The 25,892-nt window shown below is 61.1% G+C and overlaps 1 protein-coding gene across 1 annotated transcript in view; it reads left to right on the top strand.

Moving 5' to 3' along the window:
• The window catches only part of LOC125318150 (sodium/potassium-transporting ATPase subunit alpha-2-like), a 30,787-nt gene extending 5,290 nt beyond the window's left edge, over nucleotides 1–25,497 (top strand). Inside the window, 19 exon segments of the mRNA XM_048288627.1 lie at nucleotides 27–161; nucleotides 1,296–1,413; nucleotides 1,495–1,763; nucleotides 3,795–3,993; nucleotides 6,812–6,921; nucleotides 7,248–7,382; nucleotides 9,457–9,646; nucleotides 10,434–10,609; nucleotides 11,366–11,502; nucleotides 12,888–13,038; nucleotides 14,994–15,162; nucleotides 15,686–15,840; nucleotides 18,465–18,588; nucleotides 19,306–19,323; nucleotides 19,326–19,450; nucleotides 20,893–21,014; nucleotides 22,478–22,579; nucleotides 22,681–22,773; nucleotides 25,321–25,497. Of these exon segments, the coding sequence (XP_048144584.1) occupies nucleotides 27–161; nucleotides 1,296–1,413; nucleotides 1,495–1,763; nucleotides 3,795–3,993; nucleotides 6,812–6,921; nucleotides 7,248–7,382; nucleotides 9,457–9,646; nucleotides 10,434–10,609; nucleotides 11,366–11,502; nucleotides 12,888–13,038; nucleotides 14,994–15,162; nucleotides 15,686–15,840; nucleotides 18,465–18,588; nucleotides 19,306–19,323; nucleotides 19,326–19,450; nucleotides 20,893–21,014; nucleotides 22,478–22,579; nucleotides 22,681–22,773; nucleotides 25,321–25,441 (2,649 nt within the window). The 3' untranslated portion in view covers nucleotides 25,442–25,497.
• The last annotated feature ends 395 nt before the right edge of the window (nucleotides 25,498–25,892 follow it).

Genomic DNA, 25,892 nt, shown 5'->3' with positions numbered 1-25,892 from the left:
TGCCCGGTGCCCCCCACCCTCCCCAGCAAGCGCTGGTGATCCGCGAGGGCGAGAAGATCCAGATCAACGCTGAGAACGTCGTGGTCGGGGACCTGGTGGAGGTGAAGGGCGGGGACAGGGTGCCCGCGGACATGAGGATCATCTCCTCCCATGGCTGCAAGGTGGGCACTGGGGGGCATTGAGGGGGCATTGGGGACATTGGGTGGGGACAGGGGACATTGAGGGGACATTGAGGGGACATTGAGGGGACATTGGGTGGGGACAGGGTGCCCGCGGACACGAGGATCATCTCCTCCCACGGCTACAAGGTGGGCATGGGGGGCACCGGGGGCTCTGGGGACACTGGGGACATTGAGGGGACATTGGGTGGGGACAGGGGACATTGAGGGGACATTGAGGACATTGGGCAGGGACAGGGGACATTGAGTGGGCATTGGGCAGGGACAGGGTGCCCGCGGACATGTGGGTCATCTCCTCCCACGGCTGCAAGATGGGCATGGGGACACCGGGGACACTGGGCACGCTGGGCAGGGACCGGGGACATTGAGGGGACATTGGGTGGGGACAGGGTGCCCGTGGACATGCGGATCATCTCCCATGGCTGCAAGGTGGGCACGGGGGGGCATTGAGGGGGCATTGGGGACACTGGGTGAGGACAGGGGACATTGAGGGGACATTGGGTGGGGACAGGGGACATTGAGGGGACATTGGGGACATTGGGGACATTGGGTGGGGACAGGGGACATTGAGGGGACATTGAGGGGACATTGAGGGGACATTGAGGGGACAGGGTGCCCGTGGACATGCGGATCATCTCCTCCCATGGCTGCAAGGTGGGCACTGGGGACACTGGGGACATTGAGGGGACATTGAGGGGACATTGGGTGGGGACAGGGTGCCCGTGGACATGTGGGTCATCTCCTCCCATGGCTGCAAGGTGGGCACTGGGGACACTGGGGACATTGGGGACATTGGGTGGGGACAGGAGACATTGAGGGGACATTGGGCAGGGACAGGGGACATTGAGGGGACATTGGGGACACTGGGTGAGGACAGGGGACATTGGGGGGGCATTGAGGACATTGGGCAGGGACAGAGGACATTGAGGGGACATTGAGGGGACATTGGGTGGGGACAGGAGACATTGAGGGGACATTGGGCAGGGACAGGGGACATTGAGGGGACATTGAGGGGACATTGGGGACATTGGGTGAGGACAGGGGACATTTCAGGGACACCAGGGACCCTGGATGGGCACAGGGTGCCTCATGCCCCCCTCTGTGCCCCCCCCCCAGGTGGACAACTCCTCCCTGACGGGCGAGTCGGAGCCGCAGACGCGCTCCCCGGAGTTCACGCACGAGAACCCCCTGGAGACGCGCAACATCTGCTTCTTCTCCACCAACTGCGTGGAAGGTGGGCACCCACCACGTCGCCCTCCACCCTGGGGGTGTCCCCGAGCTCTTTGTCACCCTCATCCCCCTGCCACCCTGCCAGGCACCGCGCGGGGCATCGTCATCTCCACGGGGGACCGGACGGTGATGGGCAGGATCGCGTCGCTGGCCTCGGGGCTGGAGGTGGGGCGGACGCCGATCGCGATGGAGATCGAGCACTTCATCCGCCTCATCACCGGCGTGGCCGTGTTCCTCGGCCTCTCCTTCTTCATCCTCTCGCTCATCCTCGGCTACACCTGGCTCGAGGCCGTCATCTTCCTCATCGGCATCATCGTGGCCAACGTGCCCGAGGGGCTGCTGGCCACCGTCACGGTGAGGGGTTGGGAGTATTGGGAAGGTACTGGGAGGGCACGGGGAGGGCACTGGGAGGCCATTTGGGGCACTGTTGGGGGAGTTGCACCCTCATCTTCCTCAAGGGCGTCATGGTGGCCCAAGGGCTGCTGGCCACCATCATTGTGAGAGGGAGTACTGGGAGAGCAGTGGGAAGGATCTGGGAGCACTGGGAGGGCACTGGAGGGCACTGGGAGGCCATTCGGGGCACTGGTGGGGGGGCTACACCCTCATCTTCCTCATGGGCATCATGGTGGCCAATGTGCCCCAAGGGCTGCTGGCCACCATCATTGTGAGAGGAAGTATTGGGAGAGCACTGGGAAGGAACTGGAAGCACTGGGAGGGAACTGGGAGGGCACTGGGAAGGAAATATGGGGCAGTTGGGAGCATTGCTGGGGGGCTACACTCTCATCTTCCTCATGGGCATCATCATGGCCAACGTGCCCCAAGGGCTGCTGGTGAGAGGGGGAAATGGGAGTACTGGGAGGACACTGGGAAGGAACTGGGAGCATTGGGAGGGCACTGGGAGGGCACTGGGGGGGGAAATATGGGGCAGTTGGGGGCATTGCTGGGGGGGCTGCACCCTCATCTTCCTCATGGGCATCATGGTGGCCAATGTGCCCCAAGGGCTGCTGGCCACCATCATTGTGAGAGGGAGTACTGGGAGAGCACTGGGAAGGAACTGGGAGCACTGGGAGGGCACTGGGAGGGCACTGGGAAGGAGATATGGGGGCATTGCCGTGGGGGCTACACCCTCATCTTCCTCATGGGCATCATCATGGCCAACGTGCCCCAAGGGCTGCTGGTGAGAGGGGACACTGGGAGTACTGGGAGGACACTGGGAGGGAAATATGGAGGTCCCTGGGGGGCAGTTTGGGGTCCCACCCGACCTCCATGGGTGCCCCCAGACTCCCTGGGTGCCCCCCAGATGTGCCTGACCCTGGCAGCCAAGGGGGGGCTGCGTACTGAGGGCACATTGGGGGGTCCGTGGGTTCAGTTTTGGGGGTCAGTGGGGGGATCTGTGCACCCCATGGGGGGGGGTCCCACCCACCCGTGACACCCTGGGGTGCCCCCAGACCCACCTGAGATCTGCCTGACGCTGCTGACCGAGCCCGTGCCATGGGAGGCTGCACATTGGGGGGTCTATGGGGTCAGTTTTGGGGGATTGTGAGGGGGTCCACAGACCCCATATGGGGGGTCCCACCCCCAGTGACACCCCTGGGTGCCCCCAGACCCACCTGGGACGTGCCTGACGCTGCTGACCGAGCCCGTGCCATGGGGGGCTGTGCATTGGGGGGTCTATGGGTTCAGTTTTGGGGGGCTGTGGGGGGATCTGTGCACCCCATATGGGGGGTCCCACCCCCCAGTGACACCCCTGGGTGCCCCCAGACCCACCTGGGACGTGCCTGACGCTGCTGACCGAGCCCGTGCCATGGGGGGCTGCACATTGGGGGGTCTATGGGGTCAGTTTTGGGGGGTTGTGAGGGGGTCCACAGACCCCATATGGGGGGGTCCCACCCCCAGTGACACCCCTGGGTGCCCCCAGACCCACCTGGGACGTGCCTGACGCTGCTGACCGAGCCCGTGCCATGGGGGGCTGTGCATTGGGGGGTCTATGGGTTCAGTTTTGGGGGGCTGTGGGGAGTCCACAGACCCCATATGGGGGGTCCCACCCCCAGTGACACCCCTGGGTGCCCCCAGACCCACCTGGGACGTGCCTGACGCTGCTGACCGAGCCCGTGCCATGGGGGGCTGCACATTGGGGGGTCTATGGGGTCAGTTTTGGGGGGTTGTGAGGGGGTCCACAGACCCCATATGGGGGGTCCCACCCCCAGTGACACCCCTGGGTGCCCCCAGACCCACCTGGGACGTGCCTGACGCTGCTGACCGAGCCCGTGCCATGGGGGGCTGTGCATTGGGGGGTCTATGGGTTCAGTTTTGGGGGGCTGTGGGGAGTCCACAGACCCCATATGGGGGGTGCCACCCCCAGTGACACCCTGGGGTGCCCCCCAGGTGTGCCTGACCCTGACTGCCAAGCGGATGGCGAGGAAGAACTGCCTGGTGAAGAACCTGGAGGCCGTGGAGACCTTGGGGTCCACCTCCACCATCTGCTCGGACAAGACGGGGACGCTGACCCAGAACCGCATGACCGTGGCCCACATGTGGTTCGACAACCAGATCCACGAGGCCGACACCACCGAGGACCAGTCAGGTGCGTGGGGGGCACCCCAAATCACCAGTTCCGCCGGCACCCCGATCCCCTGGAACCCCAACGCCCTGGAACTTCCGTACCCAAATCTATTGGCACCCCGATCCCCCTGGAACCCCAATGCCCTGGAACCCAGATCCCCTGGAACCCCCAATTGCCAGACACCTCAATCTCTTGGAATCCCAATCCCTCAGCATCCTGATCCCCTGGAACCCCAATTCCCCTGGAACCCCAATCCCCAGACACCTCCATCTCCTGGAACCCCAATCCCCTGGAACCCCAATCCCCTGGAACCCAGATCCTCTGGAACCCCCAATCGCCAGACACCTCAATCTCTTGGAATCCCAATCCCTCAGCATCCTGATCCCCTGGAACCCCAATTCCCCTGGAACCCCAGTCCCCAGACACCTCCATCTCCTGGAACCCAAATCCCCTGGAACCCCAATCCCCTGGAACCCAGATCCCCTGGAACCCCCAATCCCCAGACACCTCAATCTCTTGGAATCCCAATCCCTCAGCATCCTGATCCCCTGGAACCCCAATTCCCCAGCACCCCAATCCCCAGACACCTCCATCTCCTGGAACCCCAATCCCCTGGAACCCCAATGCCTGGACACCTCCATCTCCTGGAACCCCAATCCCCCAGAACCCCAATCACCAGAAACCTCAATCACTTGGAACCCCAATCCCCTGGAACCCCAATCCCCGGAACCCCAATCCCTGGAACCCAGATCCCTGGACACCTCCATCTCCTGGAACCCAAATCCCCCAGAACTGCAATCCCCTGGTCCCCCGACACCCCCAATCCCCAGACACCTCAATCTCTTGGAATCCCAATCCCTCAGCATCCTGATCTCCTGGGACTCCAATCCCCCAACACCCCAATCCCCCGAAATCTCAATCTCTTGGAATCCCAATCCCCTGGAACCCCAATCCCTGAAACCCCAATCCCTGGAACCCCAATGCCCTGGAACCCAGATCCCCTGACACCCCCAATCATCAGACACCTCAATCTCTTGGAATCCCAATCCCCTGGAACCCCAATCCCCTGGAACCCAGATCCCCCGACACCCCCAATCCTTTCCCTGGCACGTGACCCCCCCTGAGCCCCCCCATCCCAGGGGTCCCCCTTTTCTCACTCCTGACCCTCCCTTGTCCCCCTGTCCCCCTTCCCGGGACCCCTCTCTAAGGTCACGGGGGTGTCCCCACCCATCCGGGGGTGTCCCCCCACCCATGTCCCCTGACGGTGCCCGCTGTCCCCAGGTGCCACCTTCGACAAGCGCTCGCCCATATGGGCGGCCCTGGTGACACCGGGGGTGGTCAGTGGGTGACACTGGGGTGGTCAGTGGGTGACACTGGGATGGTCAGTGGGTGACACCGGGGTGGTCAATGGGTGACACTGGGGTGGTCAGTGGGTGGCACTGGTGACACCGAGCTGCTCAGTGGGTGACACTGGGGTGGTCAGTGGGTGGCACTGGTGACACTGAGCTGCTCAGTGGGTGACACTGGGGTGGTCAGTGGGTGACAATGGGGTGGTCAGTGGGTGGCACTGGTGACACCGAGGTGGTCAATGGGTGACACCGAGCTGCTCAGTGGGTGACAATGGGGTGGTCAATGGGTGACACCGAGCTGGTCAATGGGTGACACTGGGGTGGTCAGTGAGTGGCACTGGTGACAATGGGGTGGTCAATGGGTGACACTGGGGTGGTCAGTGGGTGACACTGGGGTAGTCAATGGGTGACACTGGGGCGGTCAGTGGGTGACACCGAGCTGCTCAGTGGGTGATACCGCGGGTGTCCCCTACACCCCTGCCAGCTCCCGCTGTCCCCAGGTGCCACCTTCGACAAGCGCTCGCCCATATGGGCGGCCCTGGTGACACCGGGGTGGTCAATGGGTGACATTGAGGTGGTCAGTGAGTGGCACTGGTGACACCGGGGTGGTCAATGGGTGACACCGGGGTAGTGGATGGGTGACACTGGGGTGGTCAGTGGGTGGCACTGGTGACACCGGGGTGGTCAGTGGGTGACAATGGGGTGGTCAATGGGTGACACCGAGCTGCTCAGTGGGTGACAATGGGGTGGTCAGTGGGTGACACTGGTGACACCGAGCTGCTCAGTGGGTGACACCACGGGTGTCCCCCACACCCCTGCCAGCTCCCACTGTCCCCAGGTGCCACCTTCGACAAGCGCTCGCCCATGTGGGCGGCCCTGGTGACACCGGGGTGGTCAATGGGTGACACTGGTGGGGTCAATGGGTGACACTGGGATGGTCAGTGGGTGGCACTGGTGACACCGAGCTGCTCAGTGGGTGACACTGGGCTGCTCAGTGGGTGACACTGGGATGGTCAGTGGGTGGCACTGGTGACAATGGGGTGGTCAATGGGTGACACGAGGGTGGTCAGTGGGTGACAGTTGGGGTGGTCAATGGGTGACACTGGGGTGGTCAGTGGGTGGCACTGGTGACACTGAGGTGGTCAATGGGTGACACCAGGGTGGTCAGTGGGTGACACTGGGGTGGTCAATGGGTGACAATGGGGTGGTCAGTGGGTGGCACTGGTGACACCGAGCTGCTCAGTGGGTGACACTGGGGTGGTCAGTGGGTGGCACTGGTGACACTGAGGTGGTCAATTGGTGACACCAGGGTGGTCAGTGGGTGACACTGGGGTGGTCAGTGGGTGACACTGGTGACACCAGGCTGGTCAGTGGGTGACACTGGGGTGGTCAGTGGGTGACACCGAGCTGGTCAATGGGTGACAATGGGGTGCTCAGTGGGTGACACCGCGGGTGTCCCCCACACCCCTGCCAGCTCCCGCTGTCCCCAGGTGCCACCTTCGACAAGCGCTCGCCCACGTGGGCGGCCCTGGCGCGCATCGCGGGGCTCTGTAACCGCGCCGTGTTCAAGCCCGGCCAGGAGAACGTCTCCATCTCCAAGGTCCGGGGGGGGTCCCCGAGACCCCGGGGGAGGGGGCACGGGTGCCTGAGGCTCCGGGGGAGGGGGACACGGGTGCCCGAGACACCGGGGGAGGGGGACACGGGTGCCTGAGGTGCCGGGGGAGGGGGACACGGGTGCCTGAGGTGCCGGGGAGGGGGCACGGGTGCCTGAGGTGCCGGGGAGGGGGCACGGGTGCCTGAGGCTCCGGGGGAGGGGGACACGGGTGCCTGAGGTGCTGGGGGAGGGGGCACGGGTCCCTGAGGCTCCGGGGGAGGGGGACACGGGTGCCCGAGCCCCCCGTGACCCCGCGGTGCCCCCTCCCGCAGCGGGACACGGCCGGGGACGCGTCCGAGTCGGCGCTGCTCAAGTGCATCCAACTGTCCTGCGGCTCCGTGAAGAGGATGAGGGACAGGAACCCCAAAGTCACCGAGATCCCCTTCAACTCCACCAACAAGTACCAGGTACTGGGGGTACTGGGGGCACTGGGAGCACTGGGAGCGCTGGGAGCGCTGGGAGCACTGGGAGGGGCGACTAGGGCCAATGGGAGCGCTGGGTGTGCTGGGAGAGGGGAACTGGGAGGACTGGGAGGAGGCACTGGGGGTGCTAAAAGCACTGGGAGGGGGCACTGGGGGTGCTAAAAGCACTGGGAGCACTGGGAGGGGCAACTAAGGCCAATGAGAGTACTGGGAGTGCTGGGAGAGGGGCACTGGGAGCACTGGGAGGGGGCACTGGGGGTGCTGGGGCCGCTGGGAGCGGGCCACTGAGAGCAATGGGAGGGGAAACTGGGGGTACTGGGAGGAGCAACTAGGGCCAATGGGAGCACTGGGAGTGCTGGGAGAGGGGCACTGGGAGCACTGGGAGGGGGCACTGGGGGTGCTGGGGCCGCTGGGAGCACTGGGAGGGGGCCACTGAGAGCAATGGGAGGGGAAACTGGGGGTACTGGGAGGGGCAACTAGGGCCAATGGGAGCACTGGGAGTGCTGGGAGAGGGGAACTGGGAGAACTGGGAGGGGGAACTGGGGGAACTGAGGGCACTGGAAGGGGGCACTGGGGGTGCTAAAAGCACTGGGAGCACTGGGAGGGGCAACTAGGGCCAATGGGAGCACTGGGAGTGCTGGGAGAGGGGCACTGGGAGGACTGGGAGGGGGAGCTGGGGGAGCTGAGGGCACTGGGAGCACTGGGAGGGGGCACTGGCGGTGCTCAAGGGGCCACTGGGAGCACTGGGAGGGGGCACTGAGAGCAATGGGAGGGGAAACTGGGGGTACTGGGAGAGGGACGCTGAGGGTACTGGGGGCACTGGTGGGCAGTGGGTGGCACTGGGGAGGTGGGCGAGTGGCACTGGTGACGCTGGGGTGGTCAGTGACTGGTGTGGGTGACACCGCAGTGGTCAGTGGGTGACGGGAGGGCGCTCAGTGGGTGGCACTGCGGACACCGGAACGGTCAGCGGGTGACACTGCTGGGGGGTGGGTGGCACTGGTGGCACTGGGCGGTGGTGGGTGACACTGGGGTGCCTGTGGGTGACACTGGGGTGCCTGTGGGTGACACTGGGGTGACACCAGGCCATGTGTGGGTGACACTGGTGACACTGGGCAGTGTGTGGGTGACCCTGGGATGCCTGTGGGTGACCCTGGGGCGGCTCTGGGTGACCCGGGGGTGACCCTGGGATGCCTGTGGGTGACACTGGTGACACTGGGCAGTGTGTGGGTGACCCTGGGATGGCTCTGGGTGACACTGGTGACACTGGGCAGTGTGTGGGTGACACTGGGGTGCCTGTGGGTGACACTGGTGACACTGGGCAGTGTGTGGGTGACCCTGGGATGGCTCTGGGTGACACTGGTGACACTGGGCAGTGTGTGGGTGACCCTGGGATGCCTGTGGGTGACCCTGGTGACACTGGGCAGTGTGTGGGTGACCCTGGGATGGCTCTGGGTGACACTGGTGACACTGGGCAGTGTGTGGGTGACCCTGGGATGCCTGTGGGTGACCCTGGGGCGGCTCTGGGTGACCCGGGGGTGACCCTGGGATGCCTGTGGGTGACACTGGTGACACTGGGCAGTGTGTGGGTGACCCTGGGGTGGCTCTGGGTGACCCTGGGGTGCCTGTGGGTGACACTGGGCAGTGTGTGGGTGACACTGGGATGCCTGTGGGTGACACTGGTGACATGGGGCAGTGGTGGGTGACCCTGGTGTGTCTGTGGGTGACACTGGTGACACCAGGCCGTGTGTGGGTGACCCTGGGGTGGCTGTGGGTGACACTGGGCAGTGTGTGGGTGACCCTGGGGTGGCTCTGGGTGACCCTGGGGTGACTGTGTGCGACACTGGGGTGACACCAGGCCATGTGTGGGTGACACTGGTGACACTGGGCAGTGTGTGGGTGACCCTGGGGCAGCTCTGGGTGACCCTGGTGACACCGGGCAGTGTGTGGGTGACCCTGGGGCAGCTCTGGGTGACCCTGGGGTGACAGCGGTCAGTCCGTGTGGGTGCCCCCGTGCCCACCCCGGTGTGTGACACCGCTGTCCCCCTGTCCCCGTGTCCAGCTGTCCATCCACGAGCGCGAGGAGGACCCCCAGGGGTACCTGCTGGTGATGAAAGGAGCCCCCGAGCGCATCCTGGACCGCTGCTCCCGCATCCTCCTGCAGGGCCAGGAGCAGCCGCTGGACCAGGAGATGCGCGAGGCCTTCCAGAACGCCTACCTGGAGCTGGGGGGGCTCGGCGAGAGGGTCCTGGGTACTCCTGGGGGGGTCCTGGGGGGGTTCTGGGGGGCTGGAAGAGGATCCAGAGGGAATTTGGGGGAGCAACACCAGGATGAGGAGGAGAAGGAGTCGTTCAGAGCCCTTACCTGGAGCTGGGGGGGCTCAGGGAGAGGGTCCTGGGTACACCTGGGGGGCTCCTGGGGGGGTTCTGGGGGTCTGGAAGAGGATCCAGAGGGAATTTGGGGGAGCAACGCCAGGATGAGGAGGAGAAGGAGCCCTTACCTGGAGCTGGGGCAGCTCGGGGAGAGGGTCCTGGGTACACCTGGGGGGCTCCTGGGGGGGTTCTGGGGGTCTGGAAGAGGATCCAGAGGGAATTTGGGGGTCCCGGGGGGAGTAGGACTGGGATGAGAAGGTGAAGGAGTCGTTCAGAGCCTCTACCTGGAGCTGGGAGGGCTCAGGGAGAGGGTCCTGGGTACACCTGGGGAGGTCCTGGGGGCTCCTGGGGGGGTCCTGAGGGGAAATTTGGGGGGTCCTGAGGGGCAGGGGAGGGGATCCCAGGGAGATTTGGGGATTCCCGAGGGGATTTGGGGGTCCCTGGGGGAGCAGCACCTGGATGAGGAGGGGGAGGAGGTCTTAGAGACCCTCTGAGGGGGGGAGGGGATTTGGGGGGGGGGGGGGTCCCGTGGTTTCCTGGGGGTGTCTTTGGGGTCTCACTGTGCCCCCCCCGGTGTCCCCAGGGTTCTGTCACCTGAATTTACCCCCGGACAAGTTCCTGGGGGTGTCCTTGGGGTCTCACTGTGCCCCCCCCCCGGTGTCCCCAGGGTTCTGTCACCTGTACCTGCCCCCGGACAAGTTCCCCCGCGGGTTCCGCTTCGACGCGGACGAGGTGAATTTCCCCACGAGCGACCTTTGCTTCGTGGGCCTCATGTCCATGATCGACCCCCCCCGCGCCGCCGTCCCCGACGCCGTCGGGAAGTGCCGGAGCGCCGGCATCAAGGTGGGACCCCCCCCCCCCCCCCCCAACACCCTCGGCACCCCAAAAACCCCCCCCGAGCCAGCCCGGATCCCCCCTCCCCATCTCCCTGTCCGTCCATCCCCCCCCCGTATCCCAAATCCTTCCCCCCAAATCCCTCCCTGTCCCCCTCCTTATCCCCCCCACCCCCAAATCCTCCCTATCCCCCCATCCCAATCCTCCCGCCCCCCCTTATCCCCCCGTATCCCCCCAATCCTGCCCCCCCTCATCCCTCTACATCCCCCCCATCCCCCCCCGCTCCCCCATCTCCCCCATCCTCCCGACCCCTCCCTGATCTCCCCAATCCCCCCCTCCTCCCATCCCCCATCCCCTCACCCACCCTCCCCTCACTGGGAGAGGCGACTACGGCCAATGGGAGCGCTGGGAGTGCTGGGAGAGGGGAACTGGGAGGACTGGGAGGGGGAACTGGGGGAGCTGAGGGCACTGAGGGCACTGGGAAGGGGGTGGTGGGGCAACTGGGAGCACTGGGAGGAGGCGCTGGCGGTGCTCAAGGGGTCCCTTCCACGTCCCCACCAGTGTCCCCAGTGCCCCCCACCCCTCCAACCCCCCCGTGTCCCCTCCATGTCCCCCCCCAACTTCCCCACCCCCTCCAACCCCCCATCTCCCCCCATCCCCCCCCATTCCCGGTGTCCTCCCCATTCCGGGGGTGCCCCCAGGTGTCCCCCAGGTGTCCCCCAGGTGCTGACGGTGTCCCCGGTACCCCCCCCCCCCCCCCCCAAGGTGATCATGGTGACCGGGGACCACCCGATCACGGCCAAGGCCATCGCCAAAGGCGTCGGGATCATCTCCGAGGGCAACGAGACCGTGGAGGACATCGCGGCACGGCTGAACATCCCCGTCAGCCAGGTGAACCCCAGGTGAGCCGGGGAAGCCCAGGTGAGCCCCAGGTGAGCCCCAGGGCAACCCCAGGTGAGCCCAGGTGAGCCCCAGGTGAGCCCCAGGTGAGCCCCAGGGCAACCCCAGGTGAGCCCAGGTGAGCCCCAGGGGAAGCCCAGGTGAGCTGGGGAAGCCCAGGTGAGCTCCAGGTGAGCCCCAGGTGAGCCCCAGGTGAGCCCCAGGGCAACCCCAGGTGAGCCCAGGTGAGCCCCAGGGGAAGCCCAGGTGAGCTGGGGAAGCCCAGGTGAGCTCCAGGTGAGCCCCAGGTGAGCCCCTGGTGAGCCCCAGGGCAACCCCAGGTGAGCCCCAGGGGAACCCCAGGTGAGCCCCAGGGGAAGCCCAGGTGAGCTCCAGGTGAGCCCCAGGTGAGCCCCAGGTGAGCCCCAGGTGAGCCCCAGGGCAACCCCAGGTGAGCCCAGGTGAGCCCCAGGGCAACCCCAGGTGAGCCCCAGGTGAGCTGGGGAAGCCCAGGTGATCCCCAGGTGAGCCCCAGGTGAGCCCCAGGTGAGCCCAGGTGAGCCCAGGTGAGCCCCAGGGCAACCCCAGGTGAGCCCAGGTGAGCCCCAGGGGAAGCCCAGGTGATCCCCAGGTGAGCCCCAGGGCAACCCCAGGTGAGCCCCAGGGGAAGCCCAGGTGAGCTCCAGGGCAACCCCAGGTGAGCTCCAGGTGAGCCCCAGGTGAGCCCCAGGGCAACCCCAGGTGAGCTCCAGGTGAGCCCCAGGTGAGCCCCAGGTGAGCCCAGGGCAACCCCAGGTGAGCCCAGGTGAGCCCCAGGGCAACCCCAGGTGAGCCCCAGGTGAGCTGGGGAAGCCCAGGTGAGCCCCAGGTGAGCCCCAGGTGAGCCCCTGGTGAGCCCCAGGGCAACCCCAGGTGAGCCCAGGTGAGCCCCAGGGGAAGCCCAGGTGAGCTGGGAAAGCCCAGGTGAGCTCCAGGTGAGCCCCAGGTGAGCCCCAGGGCAACCCCAGGTGAGCTCCAGGTGAGCCCCAGGTGAGCCCCAGGTGAGCCCAGGGCAACCCCAGGTGAGCCCAGGTGAGCCCCAGGGCAACCCCAGGTGAGCCCCAGGTGAGCTGGGGAAGCCCAGGTGAGCCCCAGGTGAGCCCCAGGGCAACCCCAGGTGAGCCCCAGGTGAGCCAGGCAGGGGGATTGAGGGGCTTTTGGGGGTTTCTGGGGGTGTTCCCGCAGGAATTTTGGGGTGCTGACCCCCCCCCGTGACCCCCCAGGGCGTGTTTGGTGCACGGCTCGGACCTCAAGGACATGAGCTTGGGAGGGGACTTGGGATGGGGCGCCGGGGTTTCCCAGGAATTTTAGGGTTCTGGGGGTTTTTCCTGGGAATTTGGGGGTCGTGACCCCCCCGCGACCCCCCCAGGGAGGCCAAGGCGTGCGTGGTGCACGGCTCGGACCTCAAGGACATGAGCTCGGAGCAGCTGGACGAGATCCTGCGCAACCACACCGAGATCGTCTTCGCGCGCACGTCCCCCCAGCAGAAACTGATCATCGTCGAGGGGTGCCAGCGACAGGTGGCACCGCCCGGCCCTGTCACCTGTGTCACCTGTGTCACCTGTGTCATCTGTGTCATTTTTGTCATCTGTGCCACCTGTGCCACCTGTGTCACCTGTGTCATCTGTGTCATCTGTGTCACCTGTGTCATTTCTGTCATCTGTGCCACCTGTGTCACCTGTGTCACCTGTGTCACCTGTGTCATCTGTGTCATTTTTGTCATCTGTGCCACCTGTGTCACCTGTGTCACCTGTGTCATCTGTGTCATCTGTGTCACCTGTGTCATTTCTGTCATCTGTGCCACCTGTGTCACCTGTGTCACCTGTGTCACCTGTGTCATCTGTGTCATTTTTGTCATCTGTGCCACCTGTGCCACCTGTGTCACCTGTGTCACCTGTGTCATCTGTGTCACCTGTGTCATCTGTGTCATCTGTGTCATCTGTGTCACCTGTGTCATTTCTGTCATCTGTGCCACCTGTGCCACCTGTGTCACCTGTGTCACCTGTGTCATCTCTGCCACCTGTGCCACCTGTGTCATCTGTGCCATCTCTGCCACCTGTGCCACCTGTGCCACCTGTGCCACCTGTGTCACCTGTGTCATCTCTGTCATCTGTGCCACCTGTGTCACCTGTGTCATCTGTGCCATCTCTGTCACCTGTGCCACCTGTGCCACCTGTGCCACCTGTGTCTGTCACCTGTGCCACCTGTGCCACCTGTGTCACCTGTGTCACCTGTGTCGCCTGTGTCTGTCACCTGTGCCACCTGTGTCACCTGTGCCACCTGTGCCACCTGTGTCATCTCTGTCATCTGTGTCACCTGTGTCACCTGTGTCATCTCTGTCACCTGTGCCACCTGTGTCTGTCACCTGTGCCACCTGTGTCACCTGTGTCATCTCTGTCATCTGTGCCACCTGTGTCACCTGTGCCACCTGTGTCACCTGTGTCATCTCTGTCACCTGTGCCCCCTGTCCCCATATCCCCTTATCCCCATAACACTATATCCCTTCTGCTCTGTCCTCTGTCACCTGTCCTTTGTCACCTGTCCCCTGCTGTCCCTGTCCCTTGCTGCTCCCAGTCCCATGGTGTCCCACACTGTCCCCAAATCTATGTCCCAAAGTGTCCCCCAGTCCCGTGTCCCATGCTGTCCCCATCCTCATGTCCCATGGTGTCCCCATCCCTGTGGTGGACCCTTGATGTGCCCATCCCCTGATGTTCCCACAGCCCACGGTGTCCCCCAATGTCCCCAATGCCCCCAATACCCCCAATGTCCCCAATGTCCCCAGTGTCCCCACTGTCCCCAATGTCCCCAGTGTCCCCAACATTCCCAATATCTCCAATACCCCCAATGTCCCCAATACCCCCAATACTCCCAACGTCCCCAGCATCCCCAATATCCCCAATATCCCCAGTGCCCCCAATACCCCTAATGCCCCCAATATCCCCAGTGCCCCCAATACCCCTAATGCCCCCAATGTCCCCAGTATCCCCAATACCCCCAATGTCCCCAGTGTCCCCAATGTCCCCAGTATCCCCAATGTCCCCAATGTCCCCACTACCCCCACTGTCCCCAATGTCTCCAGTGTCCCCACTGTCCCCAATACCCTCAATGTGCCCAGTGTCCCCAATGTCCTCAATACCCCCACTGTCCCCCATGTCCCCAGTGTCCCCAACATTCCCAATATCCCCAATACCCCCAATGTCTCCACACCCCACAGTGTCCCCAATACCCCCAGTATCCCCAATATCCCCAATGTCCCCAGTGTCCCCAATACCCCCAGTATCCCCAATATCCCCAATGTCCCCAATGTCCCCAGTGTCCCCAATACCCACAATGTCCCCAATGTCCCCAATGTCCCCAATACTCCAAATGTCCCCAATGTCCCCAATGTCCCCAGTGTCCCCAATACCCCCAATATCCCCAGTATCCCCAATACCCCCAGTATCCCCAATACCCCCAATGTCCCCAACATCCCCAGGGTGCCATTGTGGCGGTGACGGGTGACGGCGTCAATGACTCTCCGGCGTTGAAGAAGGCAGACATCGGGATCGCCATGGGCATCGCCGGCTCCGACGTGTCCAAGCAGGCAGCCGACATGATCTTGCTGGACGACAACTTTGCCTCCATCGTCACCGGCGTCGAGGAAGGTCGGCGACAGGCACAGGGGTTTGGGGACATCGGGGATGTTGGGGGCATTTGGGGACAATAGGGGTGTTGGGGACGTTGGGGATACTGAGGACATTGGGGACATTGGAGGCATTGGGGGGTTGGGGACAATGGGGGCATTGGGGGCATTGGGGACATTGGGGGAACTGGGGGCATTGGGGACATGGGGGGCACTGGGGTCATTGGGGACATGGGGGGCACTGGGGTCATTGGGGACAATGGGGACACTGGGGGCACTGGGGACATTGGGGACACCATGGGGGTACTGGGGGCATTGGGGGCACTGGGGGCATTGGGGACACTGGGGGCACTGGGGTCATTGGGGACAATGGGGACACTGGGGGCATTGGGGGCACTGGGGGCATTTGGGGACAATGGGGACACTGGGGGCATTGGGGGTATTGATGACATTGGGGACAGTGGGGTCACTGGGGACATTTGGGGACATTTGGGGGCATTTGGGGACATCTGGGGACATCTGGGGACGCCGCTGGCCCCTCGCAGGCCGCCTGATCTTCGATAACCTGAAGAAGTCGATCGCCTACACCCTGACCAGCAACATCCCCGAGATCACCCCGTTCCTGCTCTTCATCATCGCCAACATCCCGCTGCCCCTGGGCACCGTCACCATCCTCTGCATCGACCTGGGCACCGACATGGTGAGGGGGGACCCCGAATCCATCCCAAATCCATCCCAAATCCATCCCAAATCCACCCAGAGACCCCAAATCCATCCCAAATCCATCCCAAATCCATCCCAAATCCATCACAGAGACCCCAAATCCATCCCAAATCCATCCCAAATCCATCCCAAATCCATCCCAGAGACCCCAAATCCATCCCAAATCCATCCCAAATCCATCCCAAATCCATCCCAAATCCATCCCAAATCCATCCCAGAGACCCCAAATCCATCATGGAGACCCCAAATTCCCCTTCCCTGGGCACCGTCACCATCCTCTGCATCGACCTGGGCACCGACATGGTGAGGGGGGACCCCGAATCCATCCCAAATCCATCCCAAATCCATCCCAAATCCTCACCAAATCCACCCAGAGACACCGAATCCACCCCAAATCCACCCAGAGACCCCAAATCCATCACGGAGACCCCAAATTCCCCTTCCCTTGGGGACCGTCACCATCTTCTGCATCGACCTGGGCACCGACATGGTGAGGGGGGACCCCGAATCCATCCCAAATCCATCCCAAATCCATCCCAAATCCACCCAGAGACCCCGAATCCATCCCAAATCCACCCAGAGACCCCGAATCCATCCCAAATCCATCCCAAATCCATCACAGAGACCCCAAATCCATCCCAAATCCATCCCAAATCCATCCCAAATCCATCCCAAATCCATCCCAAATCCACCCAGAGACCCCAAATCCATCACGGAGACCCCAAATTCCCCTTCCCTGGGCACCGTCACCATCTTCTGCATCGACCTGGGCACTGACATGGTGAGGGGGGACCCCGAATCCATCCCAAATCCATCCCAAATCCATCCCAAATCCTCACCAAATCCACCCAGAGACCCCAAATCCATCCCAAATCCATCCCAAATCCATCCCAAATCCACCCAGAGACCCCAAATCCACCCAGAGACCCCGAATTCCCCTTCCCTTGGGCACCGTCACCATCTTCTGCATCGACCTGGGCACCGACATGGTGAGGGGGGACCCCGAATCCATCCCGAATCCATCCCAAATCCATCCCAAATCCACCCAGAGACCCCGAATCCATCCCAAATCCACCCAGAGACCCCGAATCCATCCCAAATCCATCCCAAATCCATCACAGAGACCCCAAATCCATCCCAAATCCATCCCAAATCCACCCAGAGACCCCGAATCCATCCCAAATCCCTCTGGGAATCCAAAATCCATCCCAAACCCATCCCAAATCCCGCTGCCCCTGGGCACCGCCAGCATCCCATGGCGTGGGACAGTGGGTGACGTGGGGGTGCCTTTGGGTGCCACTGGGTGCCACTGGGGTGACACTGTGTGCCATGGGGGCACCACTGGGTGCCACAGGGGTGCTACAGGGGTGACACTGTGTGCCATGAGGGCACCGTCGGGTGCCACAGGGGTGCCACAGGGATGACACTGTGTGCCATGAGGGCACCGTTGGGTGCCACTGGGTGCCACTGGGGTGACACTGTGTGCCATGGGGGCACCACTGGGTGCCACTGGGTGCCACTGGGGTGACACTGTGTGCCATGAGGGCACCACTGGGTGCCACAGGGGTGCTACAGGGGTGACACTGTGTGCCATGAGGGCACCACTGGGTGCCACTGGGTGCCACAGCGGTGACACTGTGTGCCATGAGGGCACCGTTGGGTGCCACTGGGTGCCACTGGGGTGACACTGTGTGCCATGGGGGCACCACTGGGTGCCACTGGGTGCCACAGCGGTGACACTGTGTGCCATGAGGGCACCGTTGGGTGCCACTGGGTGCCACAGCGGTGACACTGTGTGCCATGGGGGCACCACTGGGTGCCACTGGGTGCCACAGCGGTGACACTGTGTGCCATGAGGGCACCGTTGGGTGCCACAGGGGTGACACTGTGTGCCATGAGGGCACCGTTGGGTGCCACTGGGTGCCACTGGGGTGACACTGTGTGCCATGGGGGCACCGTCGGGTGCCACTGGGTACCACAGGGGTGCTACAGGGGTGACACTGTGTGCCATGAGGGCACCGTTGGGTGCCACTGGGTGCCACTGGGGTGACACTGTGTGCCATGGGGGCACCGTCGGGTGCCACTGGGTACCACAGGGGTGCTACAGGGGTGACACTGTGTGCCATGGGGGCACCACTGGGTGCCACTGGGTGCCACAGCGGTGACACTGTGTGCCATGGGGGCACCACTGGGTGCCACTGGGGTGACACTGTGTGCCATGAGGGCACCACTGGGTGCCACTGGGTGCCACTGGGGTGACACTGTGTGCCATGAGGGCACCGTTGGGTGCCACTGGGTGCCACAGGGGTGCTACAGGGGTGACACTGTGTGCCATGAGGGCACCGTCGGGTGCCACTGGGTACCACAGGGGTGCTACAGGGGTGACACTGTGTGCCATGAGGGCACCGTTGGGTGCCACAGGGGTGACACTGTGTGCCATGAGGGCACCGTTGGGTGCCACTGGGTGCCACTGGGGTGACACTGTGTGCCATGGGGGCACCACTGGGTGCCACTGGGTGCCACTGGGGTGACACTGTGTGCCATGAGGGCACCGTTGGGTGCCACAGGGGTGCCACAGGGGTGCCACCTCTGTCCCCTCAGGTGCCCGCCATCTCGCTGGCGTACGAGGCGGCCGAGAGCGACATCATGAAACGGCAACCGCGGAACCCCCGCAGCGACAAACTGGTCAACGAGCGGCTCATCAGCATGGCCTACGGCCAGATCGGTCAGTGGTCACTCTGTGGTCACTTGGGGGTCACTCAGAGGTCATTCAGGGTCACTCAGGCTCATCAGCATGGCCTACGGCCAGATCGGTCAGTGGTCACTCCGTGGTCACTCGGGGTCACTCGGGGGTCACTCAGGCTCATCAGCATGGCCTACGGGCAGATCGGTCAGGGTGGGATCCTGCGATCCCAAATCCCATGGGATTCTGGTCCCAATCCCAATCCCGACCCAATCCCGACCCCAATCCCGACCCCGATCCCGATCCCAATCCCGATCCCGATCCCGATCCCAATCCTGATCCCAATCCCGATCCCACAGGGATGATCCAGGCTCTGGGCGGGTTCTGATCCCAATCCCGATCCCAATCCCAATCCCAATCCCGATCCCACAGGGATGATCCAGGCTCTGGGCGGGTTCTGATCCCAATCCTGATCCCAATCTCGATCCCATTCCCAACCCCACAGGGATGATCCAGGCTCTGGGCGGGTTCTGATCCCAATCCCGATCCCAATCCCAATCCCAATCCCGATCCCACAGGGATGATCCAGGCTCTGGGCGGGTTCTGATCCCAATCCCAATCCCGATCCCAATCCTGATCCCAATCCCGATCCCGATCCCGATCCCACAGGGATGATCCAGGCTCTGGGCGGGTTCTGATCCAATCCCAATCCCGATCCCAATCCTGATCCCAATCCCGATCCCGATCCCGATCCCACAGGGATGATCCAGGCTCTGGGCGGTTCTTCACCTACTTCGTGATCCTGGCCGAGAACGGTTTCCTGCCGGGGACGCTGCTGGGGATCCGCCTGGCCTGGGACGATCGCTCCAAGAATGACCTGGAGGATTCCTACGGACAGGAGTGGGTGAGGGACCCTAAAACTGCCCCTGCACAGCCCGGACAGCCCAGTTACACACCAGTTACACACCGGTTACACACCGGTTACACACCAGTTATACACTGGTTACACACCAGTTACACACCGGTTGCACACCGGTTACACACTGGTTACACACCGGTTACACACTGGTTACACACCGGTTACACACCAGTTACACACCAGTTATACACTGGTTACACACCAGTTACACACCAGTTACACACTGGCTACACAGCCCTTACACAGCCCTTACACCCCATTTCTGCCCCATTTCCACCCCATTTCCACACCCGTTTCCCTCCATTTCTACCCCATTTCCACCCCATTTTCACCCCATTTCCACTCCATTTACTCATGGTTTCTGCCCCCATTTCTACCCCATTCCACCCCATTTCCACCCCATTTCCGCCCCATTTCCGCCCCACTTCCGCCCCACTTCCGCCCCATTTCCGCCCCATTCCCACCCCACTTCCCCCATTTACTCACGGTTTCTGCCCCCATTTCCGCCCCATTTCCACCCCCATTTCCACCCCGTTTACTCGCGGTTTCTGCCCCCATTTCCATCCCATTTCTGCCCCATTTCCCCCATTTACTCACGGTTTCCACCCCGTTTCCACCCCCATTCCCACCCCATTCCCACCCCATTTCCTCCCCATTTCAGCCCCATTCCCCCCATTTCCACCCCATTCCCACCCCATTCCCACCCCATTTCCGCCCGCTTTCCACCCCATTTCTGCCCCATTTCCTCCCCATTCCCACCCCCATTTCCACCTCCATTCCCACCCCCTTTTCCACCCCATTTCCACCCCATTTTCCCCTAATTTCCACCCCATCCCACCCCATTTCCACCCCATTTCCACACCCCATTCCACCCCCATTCCCACCCCATTTCCACCCCATTTCCACACCCCATTCCACCCCCCATTTCCACCCCATTTCCCCCCCATTTCCACCCCATTCCACCCCATTTTCCCCCCATTTCCACCCCCATTTTCCCCCCATTTCCACCCCATTCCCACCCCATTTCCACCCCATCCCACCCCATTTCCATCCCATTTTCCCCCCATTTCCACCCCATCCCACCCCATTTCCATCCCATTTTCCCCCCATTTCCACCCCATTCCACCCCCCATTTCCACCCCATTTTCCCCCCATTTCCACCCCATTCCACCCCATTTTCCCCCCCATTTCCACCCCATTTTCCCCCCATTTCCACCCCATTCCCACCCCATTTCCACCCCCATCCCACCCCCATTTCCATCCCATTTCCACACCCCATTTCCACCTCATTCCACCTCCATTCCCACCCCATTCCCACCCCATTCCTACCCCATTTCCACCCCATTTACTCATGGTTTCTGCCCCCATTTCCACCCCATTTCCACCCCGTTTACTCATGGTTTACCCCCGCTTGCAGACGTAACGAGCAGCGCAAGGTGGTGGAGTTCACGTGCCACACCGCGTTCTTCGCCAGCATCGTCGTGGTGCAGTGGGCAGATCTGATCATCTGCAAGACCCGGCGCAACTCCGTCTTCCAGCAGGGCATGAAGTGCGGCCAAAACACCCCAAAAATCGCCCCAAAACCCCCCCAAATCATCCCAAAAATCCCACCTGAAATCCTACCTCAAACCCACCCCAAAATCACCCCCAAAAATCACCCCAAAAATCCTCCAAAATCCACCCCAACTCCCTCTTCCAGCAGGGCATGAAGTGCGGCCAAAACACCCCAAAAATCCCCCCAAAACCCCCCAAAATCATCCCAAAAATCCCACCTGAAATCCCACCTCAAAATCACCCCCCAAAATCACCCCAAAAATCCCCCAAAATCCCACCTCAAACCCACCTCAAACCCGCCCCCAAAATCCAACTTAAAACCTGCCAGAATTCCCCCCAAAATCCACCCCAACTCCGTCTTCCAGCAGGGCATGAAGTGAGGACAAAACACCCAAAAAATCCCCCAAAATCACCCCAAAAATACCACCCAAAATCCCACCTCAAACCCATCTCAAAATCACCCCAAAAATCCCACCCAAAATCCCACTTCAAAATCACCCCAAATTCACCCCAAAATCCAACTTAAAACCTGCCAAAATTCCCCCAAAATCCACCCCAACTCCATCTTCCAGCAGGGCATGAAGTGCGGCCAAAACACCCCAAAAATCCCCCCAAAATCACCCCAAAAATCCCACCGAAATCCCACCTCAAACCCACCTCAAAATCACCCCCAAAAATCCCACCCAAAATCCCTCAAACCCACCCCCAAAATCACCCCAAAATCCCACCAGAAATCCCACCTCAAACCCACCCCAAAATCACCCCAAACCCAACTTAAAACCTGCCCGAATTCCCCCAAAATCCACCCCAACTCCATCTTCCAGCAGGGCATGAAGTGGGGACACCCAAAAATCCCCCAAAATCATCCCAAAAAGACCCCCAAAATCCCACCCAAAATCCCACCTCAAACCCACCTCAAAATCACCCCAAAATCACCCCAAAATCCAACTTAAAACCACCCAAACCCCCCAACCCCCCTGAAAACCCTCCCCCAATCCCCCTAAAATACCAAAACCCCTCCAAAACCCCCCAAAAACCTCCCAAAAATCCCCAGCCCCCCCCAAACCTCCTAAAGTCCCCCAAAACCCCTCCACAAAAAAATCCCTAAACCCCCCAAACCTCCCAAACCCCTCAACTCCCCAAAATAAACCCCAAATCCCCCAACGCCCCCCAAACCACCCCCGACACCCCTCAAACACCCCCCAAAACCCCCCTAATTCCCCCAAAAAGTCCTCACCCCCCCAAAAAACCCCAAACCGCCCCAGCCCCCTCTCCAAAAACCCCAAACTCCCTCCACCCCCCACCCCAAAACCCCAAAACACCCCCAAAACACCCCAATCCCCAAAACCGCCACAATCCCACCCCAAACCCCCCGCCCCTCTTCCAAATCCCCACCCCAAAAAATCCCCAAACCTCCCAAAATCCCAAAAAAACCTCAAAATCCCCTAAATCCTATAGGAACAAGATCCTGATTTTCGGGCTGCTGGAGGAGACGGCGCTGGCGGCGTTCCTGTCCTACTGCCCGGGCATGGGGGTGGCCCTGCGCATGTACCCCCTCAAGTGAGGGTCACCCCAAATCCCGAGGGCGCACCCCAAATCGGAGCTGCCCCGAAAAGGGACAGGGAGCCCAAATTTATGGGGTTTTGTCCCCAAAATTGCAGGGTCACGTGGTGGTTCTGCGCCTTCCCCTATTCCCTGCTCATCTTCGCCTACGACGAGGTGCGGAAACTCATCCTGAGGCGCTACCCCCGGAGGTGAGCGGGGACCCCAAAACTGAGGGGGGCACCCCAAAAAGTGGGGGGGAGGAGGAAATGGGGCCGCCAAGAAATGGGGGGAAACGGAAAAAAAAAAAGGGGGAAAGCCAAAAAAAAAGGGGGAAAGCCAAAAGAAAGGGGGAAACCCCCCCCAAAAAAGGGGGAAAGCCAAAAAAAAGCGGGAAACCCCCCAAAAAATGGGGGAACACCCGCAAATAAATGGGGGAAACCCCAAAAAAAGGAGAAACCCAAAAGAAAGGGGGAAACCAAAAAAAAAAAAGGGGGAAACCCCAAAAAATGGGGGAGGAGGAAATGGGGCACCAAAAAATGGGGGAAACGCAAAAAAAACGGGGAAAGCCAAAAGAAAGGGGGAAACCCCCCCAAAAAAAGGGGGAACCCACCCCCCCAAAAAAAGGGGGAAACCCAAAAAAAGGGGAAACCCCAAAAAATGGGGGGACGAGGAAATGGGGCAGCAAAAAAAAGGGGGAAATGCAAAAAAAAAGGAGGAAAGCCAAAAAAAAGGGGAAACCCAAAAAAGGGGGGAAGCCCAAAAAAATGGGGGAACACTCCCAAAAAATGGGGGGACGAGGAAATTGGGCACCAAAAAATGGGGGAAATGCAAAAAAAAAAGGGGGAAACCCTAAAAAAAGAAAAGGGGAGAACCCCCCCCGCAAAAAATGGGGGAAAACCAAAAGTGGGAAGCCCCAAAAAAGGGAATCCAAAAAAAAAAGGGGAACTCAAGAAATGGGAACCCCAAAAATGGGAACCCCCCCAAAAAAAGGGAGGGACCCAAAAAAAGGGGGGGGAACCCGAAAAATGGGAAACCCCCAAAAATGGGGGGGCCCCCAAAAATGGGAAACCCCCCAAAAAGGGGGGGGACCCAAAAAAGGGGGGGAACCCAAAAATGGGAATCCAAAAAAAAGGGAGAACCCAGAAATGGGAACCTCAAAAAATCGGAAACCCCAAAAATGAGAACCCCAAAAATGGGGGGGGGGGGGGGGGGGGGTGGGGGGGGGGGAGGGTGGGGGGATGGGGGGGGGGGGGGGGGGGGGGGGGGGGGGGGGGGGTGGGGGGGGGGGGGGAATGAGGAACTGGGGAACTTCCAAGCAATTGCCATTCCCCCGAAACCCCAAAAAAAGGGGGAATCCATGAAATGGGAACTCCAAAAAATCGGAAACCCCAAAAATGGGAAACCCCAAAAATGGAAACCCCAAAAGAACGGGGGAACCCAAAAAAGGGGGAGAACCCAAAAATGGGAATCCCAAAAATGAGAATCCAAAAAAAAAGGGAGAACCCAAGAAATGGGAACCCCAAAAAATAGGAAATCCGAAAAAAAGGGGGGGAACCCAAAAAATGGGAACCCCCAAAAAATGGGAACCCCAGAAAAACGGGGGAACCCAAAAAAGGGGGGGAACCCAAAAATGGGAACCCCAAAAATGGAAATCCAAAAAAAAAAAAGGGAGAACCCAAAAAATGGGAAACCCCAAAAATAGGAACACCCAAAAATGGGAAACGCCAAAAAAGGGAATCCAAAAAAAAGGGGGAACTCAAGAAATGGGAACTCCAAAAAATGGGAAACCCCAAAAATGGGAAACCCCAAAAATGGGAACCCCAAAAAATGGGAATCCCAAAAAAAACGGGGGGAACCCAAGAAATGGGAACCTCAAAAAATGGGAAAGCCCCAAAAATGGGAAAGCCCCAAAAATGGGAAACCCCCCAAAAAAGGGGGGGAACCCGAAAAATGGGAACCCCAAAAAAGGGAATAAAAAAAAAGGGGGGGAACCCAAGAAATGGGAAACCCAAAAAATGGGAACCCCGAAAAATGGGAAACCCAAAAAATGGGGGGGGACACAAAAACCCCAAAAAAAGGGAATCCAAAAAAAAAGGGAGAACCCAAGAAAGGTGAACCCCAAAACCTCAGAAACCCCAAAAGTGGGAACCCCAAAAAAAGGGAATCCGAAAAAAAGGGGGGGAAACCCAGGAAATGGGAAACCCCAAAAAATAGGAACCCCAAAAAATGGGAAACCCCAAAAAAGGGAATCCAAAAAAAAAAAAAAAAAGGGGAACTCAAGAAATGGGAACTCCAAAAAATAGGAACCCCCAAAAAATGGAAATCCCAAAAATGGGAACCCCAAAAAATGGAAATCCCAAAAATGGGAAACCCCCAGAAAAGGGGGGGACTCAAAAATGGGGGGAACCCAAAAAATGGGAACCCCCAAAAATGGGAAGCAAAAAAAAAAAAGGGAGAACCCAAGAAATGGGAACCCCAAAAACCCAGAAACCCCCCCAAAAAAGGGAAACCCCAAAAAATGGGAAACCCCCAAAAATGGGAAGCAAAAAAAAAAGGGAGAACCCAAGAAATGGGAACCCCAAAAACCCAGAAACCCCCCAAAAAAAGGGAAACCCCCAAAAATGGGGGGAGACCCAAAACCCAAACACCCGGGGGGGGGGGGGGGTCCTGAGGAATTGGGGTGCACCCCAAAGGGGGTTGGGGACCCCCCAAGGGTTTGGGGTCCCCCCCTTGACGCCCCCTCCCCTTTTTTGTAGGTTGGGTGGAGAAGGAAAACCTATTACTGACCCCCCCCCCGCGGGACCCCCCCGGCGCCCCTCGCCCCGCACCCCCAAAACTCACCCCGGGGGGTTTGGGGGGGGGTCGGGACCCCCCTGACCCTTGGGGGGGCACCCGGACCTTCCCCTACAGAGCAATAAACCAGTTTAACCCCCCCCCCTCGTGGACTGGGAGGGACTGGGAGGGACTGGGATGGACTGGGAGGGACCCCCCCGGCTCTGTGTGCCCCCAATACCCCATGGACCCCCCGCTTGTCCTCCCCAAATATCCCCAAATTCCCCCCCAGATCCCCCCATAACCCCTCGAATTCGCCCCCCAAATTCCCCCAAATCCCCCCCAGACCTCCCCAAATTCCCCCCAAATCCCCCCCAAATCCCCCCAGACCTCCCCAAATTCCCCCAAATCCCCCCAGATCCCCCTCGAATTCCCCCCCAAATTCCCCCAGACCTCCCCAAATTCCCCCAAATCCCCGCAGACTTCCCCAGATCCCCCTCGAATTCACCCCCAAATCCCCCCAGACCTCCCCAAATTCCCCCAAATCCCCCCAGAC

Source organism: Corvus hawaiiensis, chromosome 29, assembly GCF_020740725.1.
Source record: "Corvus hawaiiensis isolate bCorHaw1 chromosome 29, bCorHaw1.pri.cur, whole genome shotgun sequence".
Lineage (NCBI taxonomy): Eukaryota > Metazoa > Chordata > Aves > Passeriformes > Corvidae > Corvus > Corvus hawaiiensis.
Note: the sequence above shows the minus strand (reverse complement) of the source record. Positions and strands in the feature narration are given on the sequence as shown.